The sequence below is a fragment of the Pocillopora verrucosa genome, chromosome 3 (genome assembly GCF_036669915.1).
Source record: "Pocillopora verrucosa isolate sample1 chromosome 3, ASM3666991v2, whole genome shotgun sequence".
NCBI classification, from domain to species: Eukaryota; Metazoa; Cnidaria; class Anthozoa; order Scleractinia; family Pocilloporidae; genus Pocillopora; species Pocillopora verrucosa.
The window spans coordinates 16,124,928-16,137,193 of NC_089314.1; the positions used below are offsets into that span (position 1 = coordinate 16,124,928).

Here is a 12,266-nt window from a genome sequence, read left to right on the forward strand (position 1 = left end):
GAGGAGCACCAAACTATCTTCATCTATAACAAAGATAATTTATTCGCTCAAAAATAGATTCATTAATGATTTGTGCACAATTATTTGCAGTAGAGTCTACAGTAGCATTGAAACATAAGTGCCCACACCATTTGAATATTCATCAGCTCAGAATGTGCTTTCAATCAACTCAAATAAAAGTGATGTAGAAACACTTCAGCAAATATTGAAAGAACAGCAGTAATTTTTAATTTTATATGTAAAAAAGATTTGCATTTAAGTGGAATTTAAAGTCTATTAGGGCCTCTTCATATGAGCCCGGTTACCGGGACGAATTTTGTCGTCTGTTCATATGGGAAATTTCAGCCCGGTTACCGGGATGAAAAAGAGTCGAAAAGGGCGCGAAACATGGACTGAGGCCCTGGGAACGAGTTTGAGCGCGAAATTCAAGAAAGTAAACAAAGATGGCGCCACGTTCAACAGTTATATCGTTCGCTCCCATCGTAGCGTTATCAACGCTCGTAGCTCTAGTGCTACAACTTCACGGGGTCCTTTTGCTATGGAAAATGCATCAAACCAGGCAGATTGATGCAATCCGGATCGGCTTGTTGCGGAAGAAAAGTTATTTCTTCCGAAATGTAAAGCAGCTGAAGCAGAGAGATTTGTACAGAAAAAAACGAAGTTGTTGGCATAAACCCGGTCGAACTGACTTGTGGTGGAAAAACATCTGGACGGGAGTAGCACCTGAAGAATGTTGGAAAGAGAACTTTCGGATGTCAAGGGCTGCTTTTGTGAACCTGGTATCGGAGCTAAGGCCATACATTTCACCAAACCCAAAGTCACCTAACCACAGGGCATTGAGTGCAGAAAAAAAGGTTGCAGTTGCATTGTATTTTTTAAAAGACACTGGTTCCCTGAGAATGACAGCCAATAGTTTTGGAATAGCACTCAACACTGCATCAGCTGTTGTAAATGAGGTTTGTCAAGCTATTTCAAACTATCTTGGCCCGAAATATCTCCATCTTCCTGAAGATGAAGAAAGCATGAGGGAGAAGGTAGCAGAATTTGAAGCCAAATTTGGCATGACACAAGCTTTTGGTTGCATTGATGGGACACACATTCCAATTCAGTGCCCATCAGAGAACTCACAAGATTTTTTCTGCTATAAGCAGTTTTTTTCATTAAGTGTGCAGGCTGTGTGTGACTATAAAGGCTCCTTCATGGATGTTGAATGTAAGTGGCCTGGAAGTGTCCACGATGCAAAGGTTTTTGCCAATTCTTCCATCAGTGCCAAATTAAGAAGTAATAAATTGCCCTGTACATTTCAGACTCCAATTCCAGGTGGTGTCAAAATACCTAATTACCTCATTGGTGATCCAGCTTATCCATTGCTTCCTTTCTGCATGAAAGAGTATGATTCATGTACCAGTAATGAACAAGTTGTTTTCAACAACATGCTGCGTTCTGCCAGGAACCAAATTGAATGTGCTTTTGGCCGGCTTAAAGCAAGATGGTCCATACTCACTACAAAAGTGGGCTTCAAACTTGAGGCAATACCAACAATTATTTATGCATGTTTTGTATTACATAATTATTGTGAGAAGCATAACATGTATGTTGATCAGGACTTGGTTGACTCGCAAATTCAACTTATGAAGGAAAATGAAGATCAGTTTAAAAACACTCCTGATCCAATTTACTCTTGTGATGTGGGAGAAGGGAGTGTTGTGAGGACAACACTCACACAATTAGTACTGAAGAATCTTTAACGTAGTACTTAAACTTTACCCTATTTACATGTATTGCTGTACTTAGTTTAATTAACTTAAGGGGGGAGACCCTTAAATACAAAATGCATGCTATGGATGACTTCTAACTGTCATATCTTGAGCTCCCTTAGTATCCTTGATTTAGTTTTTGGCCATATTTGTTCTATTGGAGGTCGCCTTCACTTTCGGTAGTCATGATCATATTTGGTAAGTCACGTAACCATAACACAAAAACCGTATAAACTCACACAGCTTACATCTTTCCCCAATGAAACAAAAGCCAACGGGTAGAGTGCATTCAGGTGCAAAATTTGTAGAATGGATTTGTTTAAATGTATGTTATTGAAGAAGCTATGACATCACAAAAACTTCATGACGTCATAGCTTTTTCAGTAATGCGAATTTTAACAAATCCATTCTACAAATTTTGCATTTGAATGCACTCTACCTGTTGGCTTTTGTTCCATTGGAGAAGGATGTAAGCTGTGTGAGTTTATACGGTTTTTGTGTTCTGGTCACGTGACTTGCCAAATATGGTCATGACTACCAAAACTGAAGGCAACCTCTAACAGAACAAATATGGCCAAAAACTAAAGCAAGGATACTAAGGGAGCCCAAGATATGATGGTTAGAAGTCATCCATAGCTACCATTTTGTAGTTAAAGGTCTCCCCCTTAATTTGCTAGCTGAACATTGTTGAGACATGAAAGATCCTAGCATATAACAACAACCTGATATTCTTGAACACAAACTAAGGCCACTTGAATGTTGGTAGTGTTCATTGACCAGCCCCTATATGATCGGCCAAAACCGATTCATATTACAGTGTAGGTACTGTAGGTGGCACTTTTCAAATTTAATTGTAACTATAAATTTCCATTTTTTGAACTAGTGTATTGGTTTCAGTTAATTACAAAGAAAAATTTTAACTTAAAATGTTTGTCTTAAACAGCACTCACTACCAGTAGAAAAAATATAGTTGGGAAAATAACCAAGTAGAGATGTAATAAGAAATCCTTTTCTGAAACATCCTCAGATTTGTGCAATCAGGCAACTATGAATACTATAGTGAGCAATCCAACTGTGGATTATGGCCTGAATTTGTCAAACTCAGTATGAAAACTTTAACAACAACACGTACTGAGGAAGTCTGAAATTTTGTTGGATACACTAGAATGCTGTTTGAAACATTTTCTGTGGGCCAAATTATGCCAAACAAGGCTGTTTACATTTGAAAAACAATGAATAAAAAATACTTTTAAAAATAATTATCAAAAATTCCCCACTGATAACAGATTAAATCAAAACAAGGCAGGGCCTTCTCTGAGTATTAAAATTGAATTAAATATCAACAAAATGCAAATGTTGGCAGAAAAATGGAAATTGGCAGGTCAACTTATTTGCCCATAGAATAGAAAACTCTGTCAGTTATTTCCATAGCATCAAGTTGTGTTTGTATATCTATATACAATATAGATCTATTAGACAATGTCATAATGTCATAACTCTATGGTTGATAATAAAAGCTTCCACTGCTTCCTGGATCTTGCTGGCTACCATGTTGGCTAAACAGCTGGGCATAAACACCCTCAGCAGCCTGAGGTGCAACTTGCATTGGGTTTTGATAGAACAAATTCTGATTTACAGGTGCACGTACTGCATAAGGTTGTTGCAATGCTTGTGATAGCATCTCGATTGATCGACAAACTCCTGCACCTAGATCAGTCATAGCTTTACTAACACTTTCAATACTATGAGAAAAACTTGCTGTAGACTCCCGCATTGCCTCAGCAAGGTCCTTTCGAAATTGGGCATCTTCCTTAGCTTCTTTAATAAGCAACCCATCCCTCTGGGCAGCAGAAAGCTTTTTTTCCAAATGCTTTCTTTTGTTGTCGATTAGCTTTGGTACACAGTTAGCTTTGCGTTTGTTACCAGGTGCCACATCGCCACTTGCACTACCCCCATCATCTCCAGGGCCTAGATCACTTGAACCAGCTGAAGTACCTGCAGTTTCCAAATCCAAACTTAAGCTGTCATCTTCTGGATTGTGACATTGGACAACTTCATTGTCTTCCAGAAAATCATCTCCTCCTACACCATAAGAAAGGGGCTCTGTTCCGGCAGAACCACCCCACAATGTTATCAGTTTGTCGTAAAATTCGTAAACAAGTTTTCCACTGCCACTCCTACTTCCAGAAACTACAGCTTTAGAGACACTCTGTCTGATTTCCTTCACCTTTTCCATCACTCTCTTCTGTCCTTTCGTTATCATATCTTTTGACTCTTTTACACGATGCTTTGCTTTGGCCTGCTCTTCCTTTGAACGGGTTTTGAAATCATCCAGTAACTTGAAAGCAGCCACAGGACCAAATATAGATTCATCGTCCTCATGAAGCTTCGCCATGTCCACTCGCAGTTCTTGGTACTGAATTTGTTTATCGGCGTCGGGACCCAGCTGAGCACTTGCCCAAAGAACTCATCACTGCCTTCCAGAACAGATCTTTCGATTCATTTTGTGCTGATGAATGCTGAGAGAGACTAGCTCTTCTATTTGCGATGGGTTTAAAATCGCCTCTGGCATGAAATGAAACTATCATGATGTGGCACGATGTAGTGCGAGTACTCTTTCCTGGTTTGCTGTCAGACCTCCATGGGCCTCTGTACCTTGCCATTGAAGAAGAACTGATAGCAGCAGGCCTTAGTCCTTATCTGAAGAAGTGTCTAACATTAACAGGCAATGGGTGTTGCATCGATCCTCTAGTCAACTTGAAGCTGCTTCTTGGTAATTTGCTTTCCTTCATAGATGAACAAGGCCACAAAACAGCTCCCTGCCCAGTAGAGAAAGTTCAGATCAATTTTATGAAGAGTCATTTTGCTGAATGCATCTAGTGAACAAAATGCTGCTTTTAGCAGCCACCAAACGGAATAAAAGTTTAGGAGCAACAGTGGCATTCATTTGTAGCTACACAGTTACTTATTGATAAGTTGAGACAGCTTTTCCAGATAACATATTTATTTAATTTCTACAAATATACCATTGCGGCTCCCAGGATGACACTATGTCTGCGAACCTACAGAAAAAAAGACATTGGTCTTAATTCTTAACAGTCCAATTGTTTTCTCTGAATAAACTTTTCTGATGTTGAGGGCAGATTGGTCAAAAAATTAGACGTAAGTGGATAATTACTAACATCATGCCACAACTTTGGGCTCAATTACAGACTTGAGAGAGTGGTGGAGATCAATGGAATCACGCCTACGATAGCTACAACTAGCATTATTGTTCATTTTTCCTGAGATACATTTTTTAAGAATACTTAACGCAAAATAGTCATTTACTGGTATTCTGGTTCTCCAGAATTTCCTGGATGACTGGCTGAAAGGCCACAAACTGGAGTGCCAGCAACACCATAAACATAAAGTCCCTGTTTAAAGTTGACAGCTAACATACAGTAATGAGTTCCAGAAATGACCAGTAGAATAATAAACTTCAATTTTTTTTTCTCTTTGAAGAGCATAAAATAAATCCACAAGATACTAACCATCTCACAAGGAGATCCATTTGTTGGGTGACCTAAATTCAGGGATATTAAAAAGATTTAGTCCAAATACATGCCATTTGCAAGTTTCAAAACATGATTTGTGAGATTTCTCTGTTTGAGAAATTGATATGAAAATAGATATTTATTATTAATATCTGTAGAGACCCAGTGTCTCTACTTTGTGATCGAGGACAACAAAATACTTAGATTGTGTTGAACTGTATTATTATTCCATGTAAAGTGGCAAACAAACTTCCATCACACCGAGCAAATGAACTGGAACAAACAAATAAACTAGCTAACCAACAATTAATCAACGAACAATTCACTGAAAGAAATACAATACACTGAAATTAGGACATAATATGGCAAACAAAGAAACTAGCCAAAAAAATAGGCATATATGATGTACTGACAAGTTCTTTGTGCCTAGATTACAGAGAAACCAAATAAGCTCGTAAACACAAATTTCAAAACATGCCATGTGCTTTCATCAAACTCAACATCTCAAAATGCATAAGCAATCAACGAGGCCAGCAGTTCATTGTATTTAAGCTGTCCTAAAGTGTCCTACTTGAAGCCAACAATATTTGTTGAAATAAACAAGAATAAATTCTACTTACACCATCTGACTGGGTCAAGTGCCCTTCCAGTAAATTAAACTTACAGTAAATTAGTAATCAGCAAGGTTAGCAAGGAGCCATGTCAGCTTGAGGTTCTGAATGACGCACTTGTTGTGCTGACTGTTGTGCAAGTTGTTGGACGGTCTGTAACAAAGCTTGCTTAAGAGGGGTGTGAAATGGTTGAGGAACTACGTGAGCTTTGAATGATGTACACGTATAGGGTGTTTGCTGCTCACTTACCTGCTGTTCTGGAGGGGATGAACTCTCTTTCCTTTTGGCACTTTAGGACAGCTTAAATACAGTGGGCATGTTGTCTTTTTCAGTGGGTGTACAGATGATGCGTGAGATTTCTCTGTTTGAGAAATTGATATGAAAAAAAAGATTTATAATTCACATTTGTAGAGACCCAGTGTCTCTACTTCGTGATTAATTAGAACTGAATACTTTGATATGCATTAAACTGCATTATTATTCCATGTAAATTGGCAAACAAACTTCCATCATGCCAAGCGAATGAACTGGAACAAATAAGTAAACTAGCTAACCAAGGATTAACCCACGAACGATTCACTAAAAGATATACAATACACTGAAATTAGGAAATAATACAGCGAACAAAGAAGCTAGCAAACAAAATAGACAGATATATGATGTACTTACAAGTTTTTTATGCCTAGATCACAGAGAAACAGAATAAACTTGAAAACACAAATTACAAAACATACCATGTGCTTTTATCAAACTCAACATCTCAAAAGGCAGAAAACAGTCAACGAGGCCAGCAGCTCACTGTATTTAAGCTGTCCTAAAGTGTCCTACTTGAAGCCAACAATATTTGTTAAAATAAATATGAATAAGACATAGTTTGAAGCTACACTGGTTTGCAGATTTAATGAATGTAACCGAAGAAGTTACAGTTCATAGACCCAACGTTTCGACACTCCTGTCTAGTGCCTTCATCAGGGGTGATCTAAACGCTGCAACAAGAGGTCCTTTTATACGATCACTAATTAGCGGCCTTTTTTTCTGACGAGGTGTAAATAGGCGTCAGGAAGCAGACCGCCATCGTCACGATTTAAAGGAGCGTGGGCGGAGTTAATGTGCCAAGCCTCCAAACAAAGGCGCTGGTGGTAACGCCGATTAGTAGTGATAATTTTAGAATAATCCCACCCAATTGTATGGTTGGTTAGGCAAGTATGCTCCGATAAAGCTGAATTTTCCTTTTTGCAAAGAAAAACCGCTTTTTGGTGCTCTTTTAACCGTGCACCAAACTGGCGTTTGGTCTGTCCGATGTATTCGTTATCACAGTCATTGCAAGGAATAGAATAAATGGCGTCGGTTCGTTGTTCTTTCGTGACAGGATCCTTAGGTTTGGCGAAAATATGCCCCAAAGTCTGAAAAGGTTTTTGAGCAACTTTAACGTTGTGGCTATTCAAAATTCTCTTGATGGGTTCAGTAACACCCTGTATGTAAGGAATAACAGCAAAACCAGTCGCTGGTTCCCTTTCATCAAGAGCGTTACTATTTGTAACTGGTTTTTGGCAGTTACGGAGAAAAGTTTTTGGACAAACAGCAATATCACGACAAAGCTTTGTCTCTGCTCAATGACAAGAGTACGTATGCTGTCTTAAACTCTGATCCAACCAGTAAAACTCAAAGAAAGTTAAACAAAATGTTGCTTGATTTGAAAAAAGCTGGCAGAATTAGTGACTCTACGTACAAAATGTTATACAGTAGTGACGGCTTATGTCCACGTTTTTATGGCTTACCTAAAATTCATAAACCGGGAATTCCTTTGAGACCCATTGTCTCTTTTGTTAATTCTCCGACTTATGCAATTTCTGGTTATCTTGCGAGAATTTTGTCGCCTGTTGTTGGGAATACTGATTACGCTGTTAAAAATTGCTGCGAATTTACGGATTTCATAAGAGATAAAACTCTTGACGCTTGTGAAGAATTAGTATCTTTCGACGTTGTTTCGCTCTTCACTAAAATCCCAGTTGATCTTGCCGTTAAGGTTGCGGAGGAAAGACTCAGAGAAGATGCTTCCCTAGGACAAAGAACTTCTTTGCCTGTGGAGGATATTATTCATCTGCTGTCTTTTTGCCTCAAAACCACGCAATTTACATATAACGGCACATACTATCAACAAGTTTTTGGTACAGCTATGGGTTCGCCTGTTTCTGCTGTCATTGCTAACATGGTAATGGAAGACGTGGAACAAAGGGCCTTAGCCACTTCACCGGTTAAACCCTTTTTCTGGAAACGATATGTCGATGATGTTATTTCTGCGGTATCCGGAAATGAAGCGGAGCGCCTCTTGTCGCATTTGAATTCAGTAGAGCCGTCTATCCAATTCACCCTTGAACGTGAAAAGGATAGACATTTGCCCTTTCTTGATTTAAATGTGTCTAGAGGGGTTCAGGGTAATTTAGAGACAAGTGTCTATCGTAAACCCACCCACACCGACAAATACCTCGCTTTCGATTCTCACCATCCTATTTGCCACAAAAAGTCTGTAGCCAAAACTTTACTTAGGAGGGCTGATTGTCTACCATCATCACTCGATTCGAAGGCTGAGGAGAGGAAATATGTTTCCAATGTCCTAAAGGCAAATGGCTATACAAAAACTTTTCTCCGTAACTGCCAAAAACCAGTTACAAATAGTAACGCTCTTGATGAAAGGGAACCAGCGACTGGTTTTGCTGTTATTCCTTACATACAGGGTGTTACTGAACCCATCAAGAGAATTTTGAATAGCCACAACGTTAAAGTTGCTCAAAAACCTTTTCAGACTTTGGGGCATATTTTCGCCAAACCTAAGGATCCTGTCACGAAAGAACAACGAACCGACGCCATTTATTCTATTCCTTGCAATGACTGTGATAACGAATACATCGGACAGACCAAACGCCAGTTTGGTACACGGTTAAAAGAGCACCAAAAAGCGGTTTTTCTTTGCAAAAAGGAAAATTCAGCTTTATCGGAGCATACTTGCCTAACCAACCATACAATTGGGTGGGATTATTCTAAAATTATCACTACTAATCGGCGTTACCACCAGCGCCTTTGTTTGGAGGCTTGGCACATTAACTCCGCCCACGCTCCTTTAAATCGTGACGATGGCGGTCTGCTTCCTGACGCCTATTTACACCTCGTCAGAAAAAAAGGCCGCTAATTAGTGATCGTATAAAAGGACCTCTTGTTGCAGCGTTTAGATCACCCCTGATGAAGGCACTAGACAGGAGTGTCGAAACGTTGGGTCTATGAACTGTAACTTCTTCGGTTACATTCATTAAATCTGCAAACCAGTGTAGCTTCAAACTATGTCTGATTGTCCACCTGGTTGCCGTGTGAACTTTAATATATTTTAAATATGAATAAATTCTACTTACACCATCTGACTGGGTCAAGTTCTCTTCCAGTAGCTTAAACTTACAGTAAATTAGTAATCAGTAAATTCTACTTACACCATCTGACTGGGTCAAGTGCCCTTCCTGGTACACCCCCAGCTCTTCCAAAAAGTTGGAAACTTGGCTGTTAGTGAATGTGAGCTGCAAAATGAAATGTTTTGTGATCTTTAAAAACTATTCTATGTTCAAAGCTGAGCTCACGATTATGGCCTAGCTGCCAAGAGTCCAAATTAGGAAATAAAGAACTATTTACCGTTATTAACTGATCTTGAGATGACATGGTACTCAGTCTCACTGCTCTAACACAATGCGCAGGACAAAGGGACTCAGAGACTCAAGAGGTTACGAAGACTAACAACAATACTTCCGCCAAGTGGTTGTTTGCTAAGATTGTCTGCTTGCGTTCATTTTACGCAAGAAAGAAAATGGTGGCAACAGCAATTGAAATGTGGAAATTCTCAACATTTGGAAAGACCCTGGAAAAAGTAACGTCTTATAGTAATGATTATAAAGCTTATTAACTCGGGAATGCTCTACAAGTCCATCTATATATTTAAATTCTCATTTTGTTTTGCTGTTGTGAAATAAAATGCTTTTTAATACTTGTTAAGGATGGTCAACGGGTGTTTTATATTTGAATCCAGGCTTAAGATAACTTGGATTCTCATCAATTTACATGGTGCTATAAAAATTGGAATAGAGAGGAAAGGGAATAAAGTATTTTCATTATAGGGCTACTTCACCCACCACTCATTATGTTAAGCTTGGATAGAAACTGAGGAGAGCCTAATGGTATAAACACGGGTTCATGAATTGGTCATTGCTTTCATGTATTTGGTGGCTCCTAAAGGAGCCGTTGAGTCCTGTATGAGTGCAATGTCCAACACCACCATTAGACCTACGAGTAGTGGTTAGCTCCTAAAAGAGCTGTTTTGCTTCTTGGTACTTCAGTTTCAGGCTGTCACTCAGGTCTTTGTGGTAGGCAAAGCAAGGCATCAATAATGTCTTGTTTGCGCAGAGTTTTTTCTGTTGACAACATTTCCAGTTTTACTTTGAAGGAGTGCAAAGTTCTGTAACTTTTTTCTTCTTCAGTGTGCTTTCATTCATCAGTTCTTTGTTAGCAAATTCATTAGGTAGATTTGCAGATTCAGTAGGGAGTTGTGCTGGCTCAGTGGACAGTTATGCAGATTCAGTGTGTAATTGTGGAGATGTTGAAACTCTTTGTACTTTTCTTGCAGATGTCTCTTTGCCACCCTCCACCCAATAGGAGAGCCTTGTCTTTGTGTAGGGGTACTTGGCTCTTTCTCTTTCTCTTTCTCTCAGTACTCCCCTCTGCTTTTCCACGAAGAGGAGGTTTGTTGCAGCATCCCACCTGTTGATTTTGCAGTGGAAATACCTACAAAGATAGTCATTCTTCTTCTCAGCACCTTTAAGAATAACATAGATTATGATTAACCAGGTTATCTTTAAGAAGTAAAAACATAAGCTTTTGGTTGCCAGCCTGTAGCCTTTGACAAATAAGTAATACCCAGCTAAAAAGAAGGTGTTGTAGAGAATTTAAAAGGACAGAGTATTGTTTTAAAAAGGACGGAGTTATTTTCTGCCTCAAATTTCTGCTTCATGATGTCAATCCTTTGAAATCTAACATAAAAACAAATGACCATATATTGTAATACATACCTTGGCCACTGAAGTGCCATAAACACGTTTTTTTTACGTTTACATACAATATAGAAATTAAGAAAGAAAGAAAAAGAGAAAAAGACACACACACACTAAAGTCCTGCATGATATCACCTCGTTCTGCACGATGGGAAGAAGCTAAGCTACATTGTAATGTGTGAACCAACGTTCCAATCATTCCAATATAAAGATGATCTGAAAACCTGCTAAAAGTAAAAACAAACTCACACAAAGACTATATCGTTAAGAGGATAAAAGAGAACCACTTGAAAACAAACTCCAACAGAAACCAATAGCCAAGTGGGAAAAAACATATAGTGTTCTAACAAAGTACAAACAACGTGAGCTAAGGTTACAAGTTTGCAAAAATGTCAAAAGGTTTGCAACATATCTAGCAGTAGGCTCTTAAACTTTGCCAGAATTAGGTCAGGGCCAGTTGATGAGTCAGATTGTAGAAGCTTCAGCTCATGTAAAACCTCATGGAATGAAACAAGCCTTAAGGTAAAGGTGTCATTTCCTGTCAGACTCTTCATGTTGTGATGCATTTATGAAGTCTATCGGATCTTCTTTAGTATCCAATGTGTCAACACCAGTAGTCCTTGTACCTGTAACTGGAAAGTGCTTATTGAGGGCATTTACATTGCACCTCAAAGGTGTTGGATTTGGGTGCAATATACAGTAGCTAACCTGCCATACCTCTTTGGGCTTTTTGAATGAGAGCTTTTGACAAACTTCATGTATTTTCCCTTAGGGTACAATTGTCACATATCTATTTAAAAGGACTGCGTGCTTTAGCTCCAAAGGTAAAATATCAATACAGTGAGCATGAGTCAGGGAAAGACATTTCTCACACAGTAATCTCTTACAGTTACTCCATACAGTTTTCATGCAATTAAGGCATTTGATTGTAGCAGATCTTGTTTTAGTTGTGGCTTGGGCTAGGGCTGGTGTTGACGTTGTCACTGGTACTTAGAACAAATATGGCTGGATTAAAGGAAGCTGTCTGCCTCAACGAATAAAATGTTTTTCTCTTTAAGAACTTCTGTCGTAGTAAAATACTAACAGGAGACTGAGGAGAAACAGCTTTCCATAGCATATTCAGCTTCTCTGACCTGCCAGAACAATTAGGCACCAAATGAGTGAGAGGTAATTTTTTAAAACCCTCTGAGAAATATTACTAGAAAATAGATCCTACTGAAGCCATTAATTATTAGGAACCGATTTGCTGATGAAGGGCCACTTAGAAATAGAAGAAAT

General features: G+C 38.8%; 2 protein-coding genes and 1 long non-coding RNA gene across 4 annotated transcripts; 1 reads left to right on the plus strand and 2 right to left on the minus strand.

The window, feature by feature from the left end:
• The first annotated feature begins 443 nt into the window (after window positions 1-443).
• On the plus strand, window positions 444-1,914 carry LOC131790818 (uncharacterized). Its single transcript, XM_059108071.2, has one exon. The coding sequence runs from the start codon at window positions 444-446 to the stop codon at window positions 1,746-1,748; it is 1,305 nt and encodes a 434-aa protein (XP_058964054.2). The 3' UTR covers window positions 1,749-1,914.
• Window positions 1,915-2,722: 808 nt separating this feature from the next.
• Window positions 2,723-4,200, minus strand: LOC136279606 (uncharacterized; the record flags this gene model as incomplete). The annotated part of the gene is made up of 1 exon (XM_066163545.1): window positions 2,723-4,200. A coding segment is annotated over one exon (945 nt), but the record flags the coding sequence as incomplete, so codon positions are not given.
• Window positions 4,201-4,202: 2 nt separating this feature from the next.
• LOC131790837 (uncharacterized) lies at window positions 4,203-6,656 on the minus strand. Of its 2 annotated transcripts, XR_010717112.1 has the most exons (5): window positions 6,574-6,656; window positions 6,154-6,265; window positions 5,291-5,322; window positions 4,784-4,819; window positions 4,203-4,576 (listed from the first exon to the last, which is right to left on the minus strand). It is a non-coding gene; the product is annotated as an uncharacterized lncRNA (long non-coding RNA). The 2 variants fall into 2 exon arrangements; XR_009340724.2 differs by lacking the exon at window positions 4,784-4,819.
• Between the last annotated feature and the right edge of the window lie 5,610 nt (window positions 6,657-12,266).

Excerpts from the sequence above, each read along its gene's own strand:
- LOC131790818 (XM_059108071.2), top strand. The coding sequence starts at position 444 with ATGGCGCCACGTTCAACAGTTATATCGTTCGCTCCCATCGTAGCGTTA.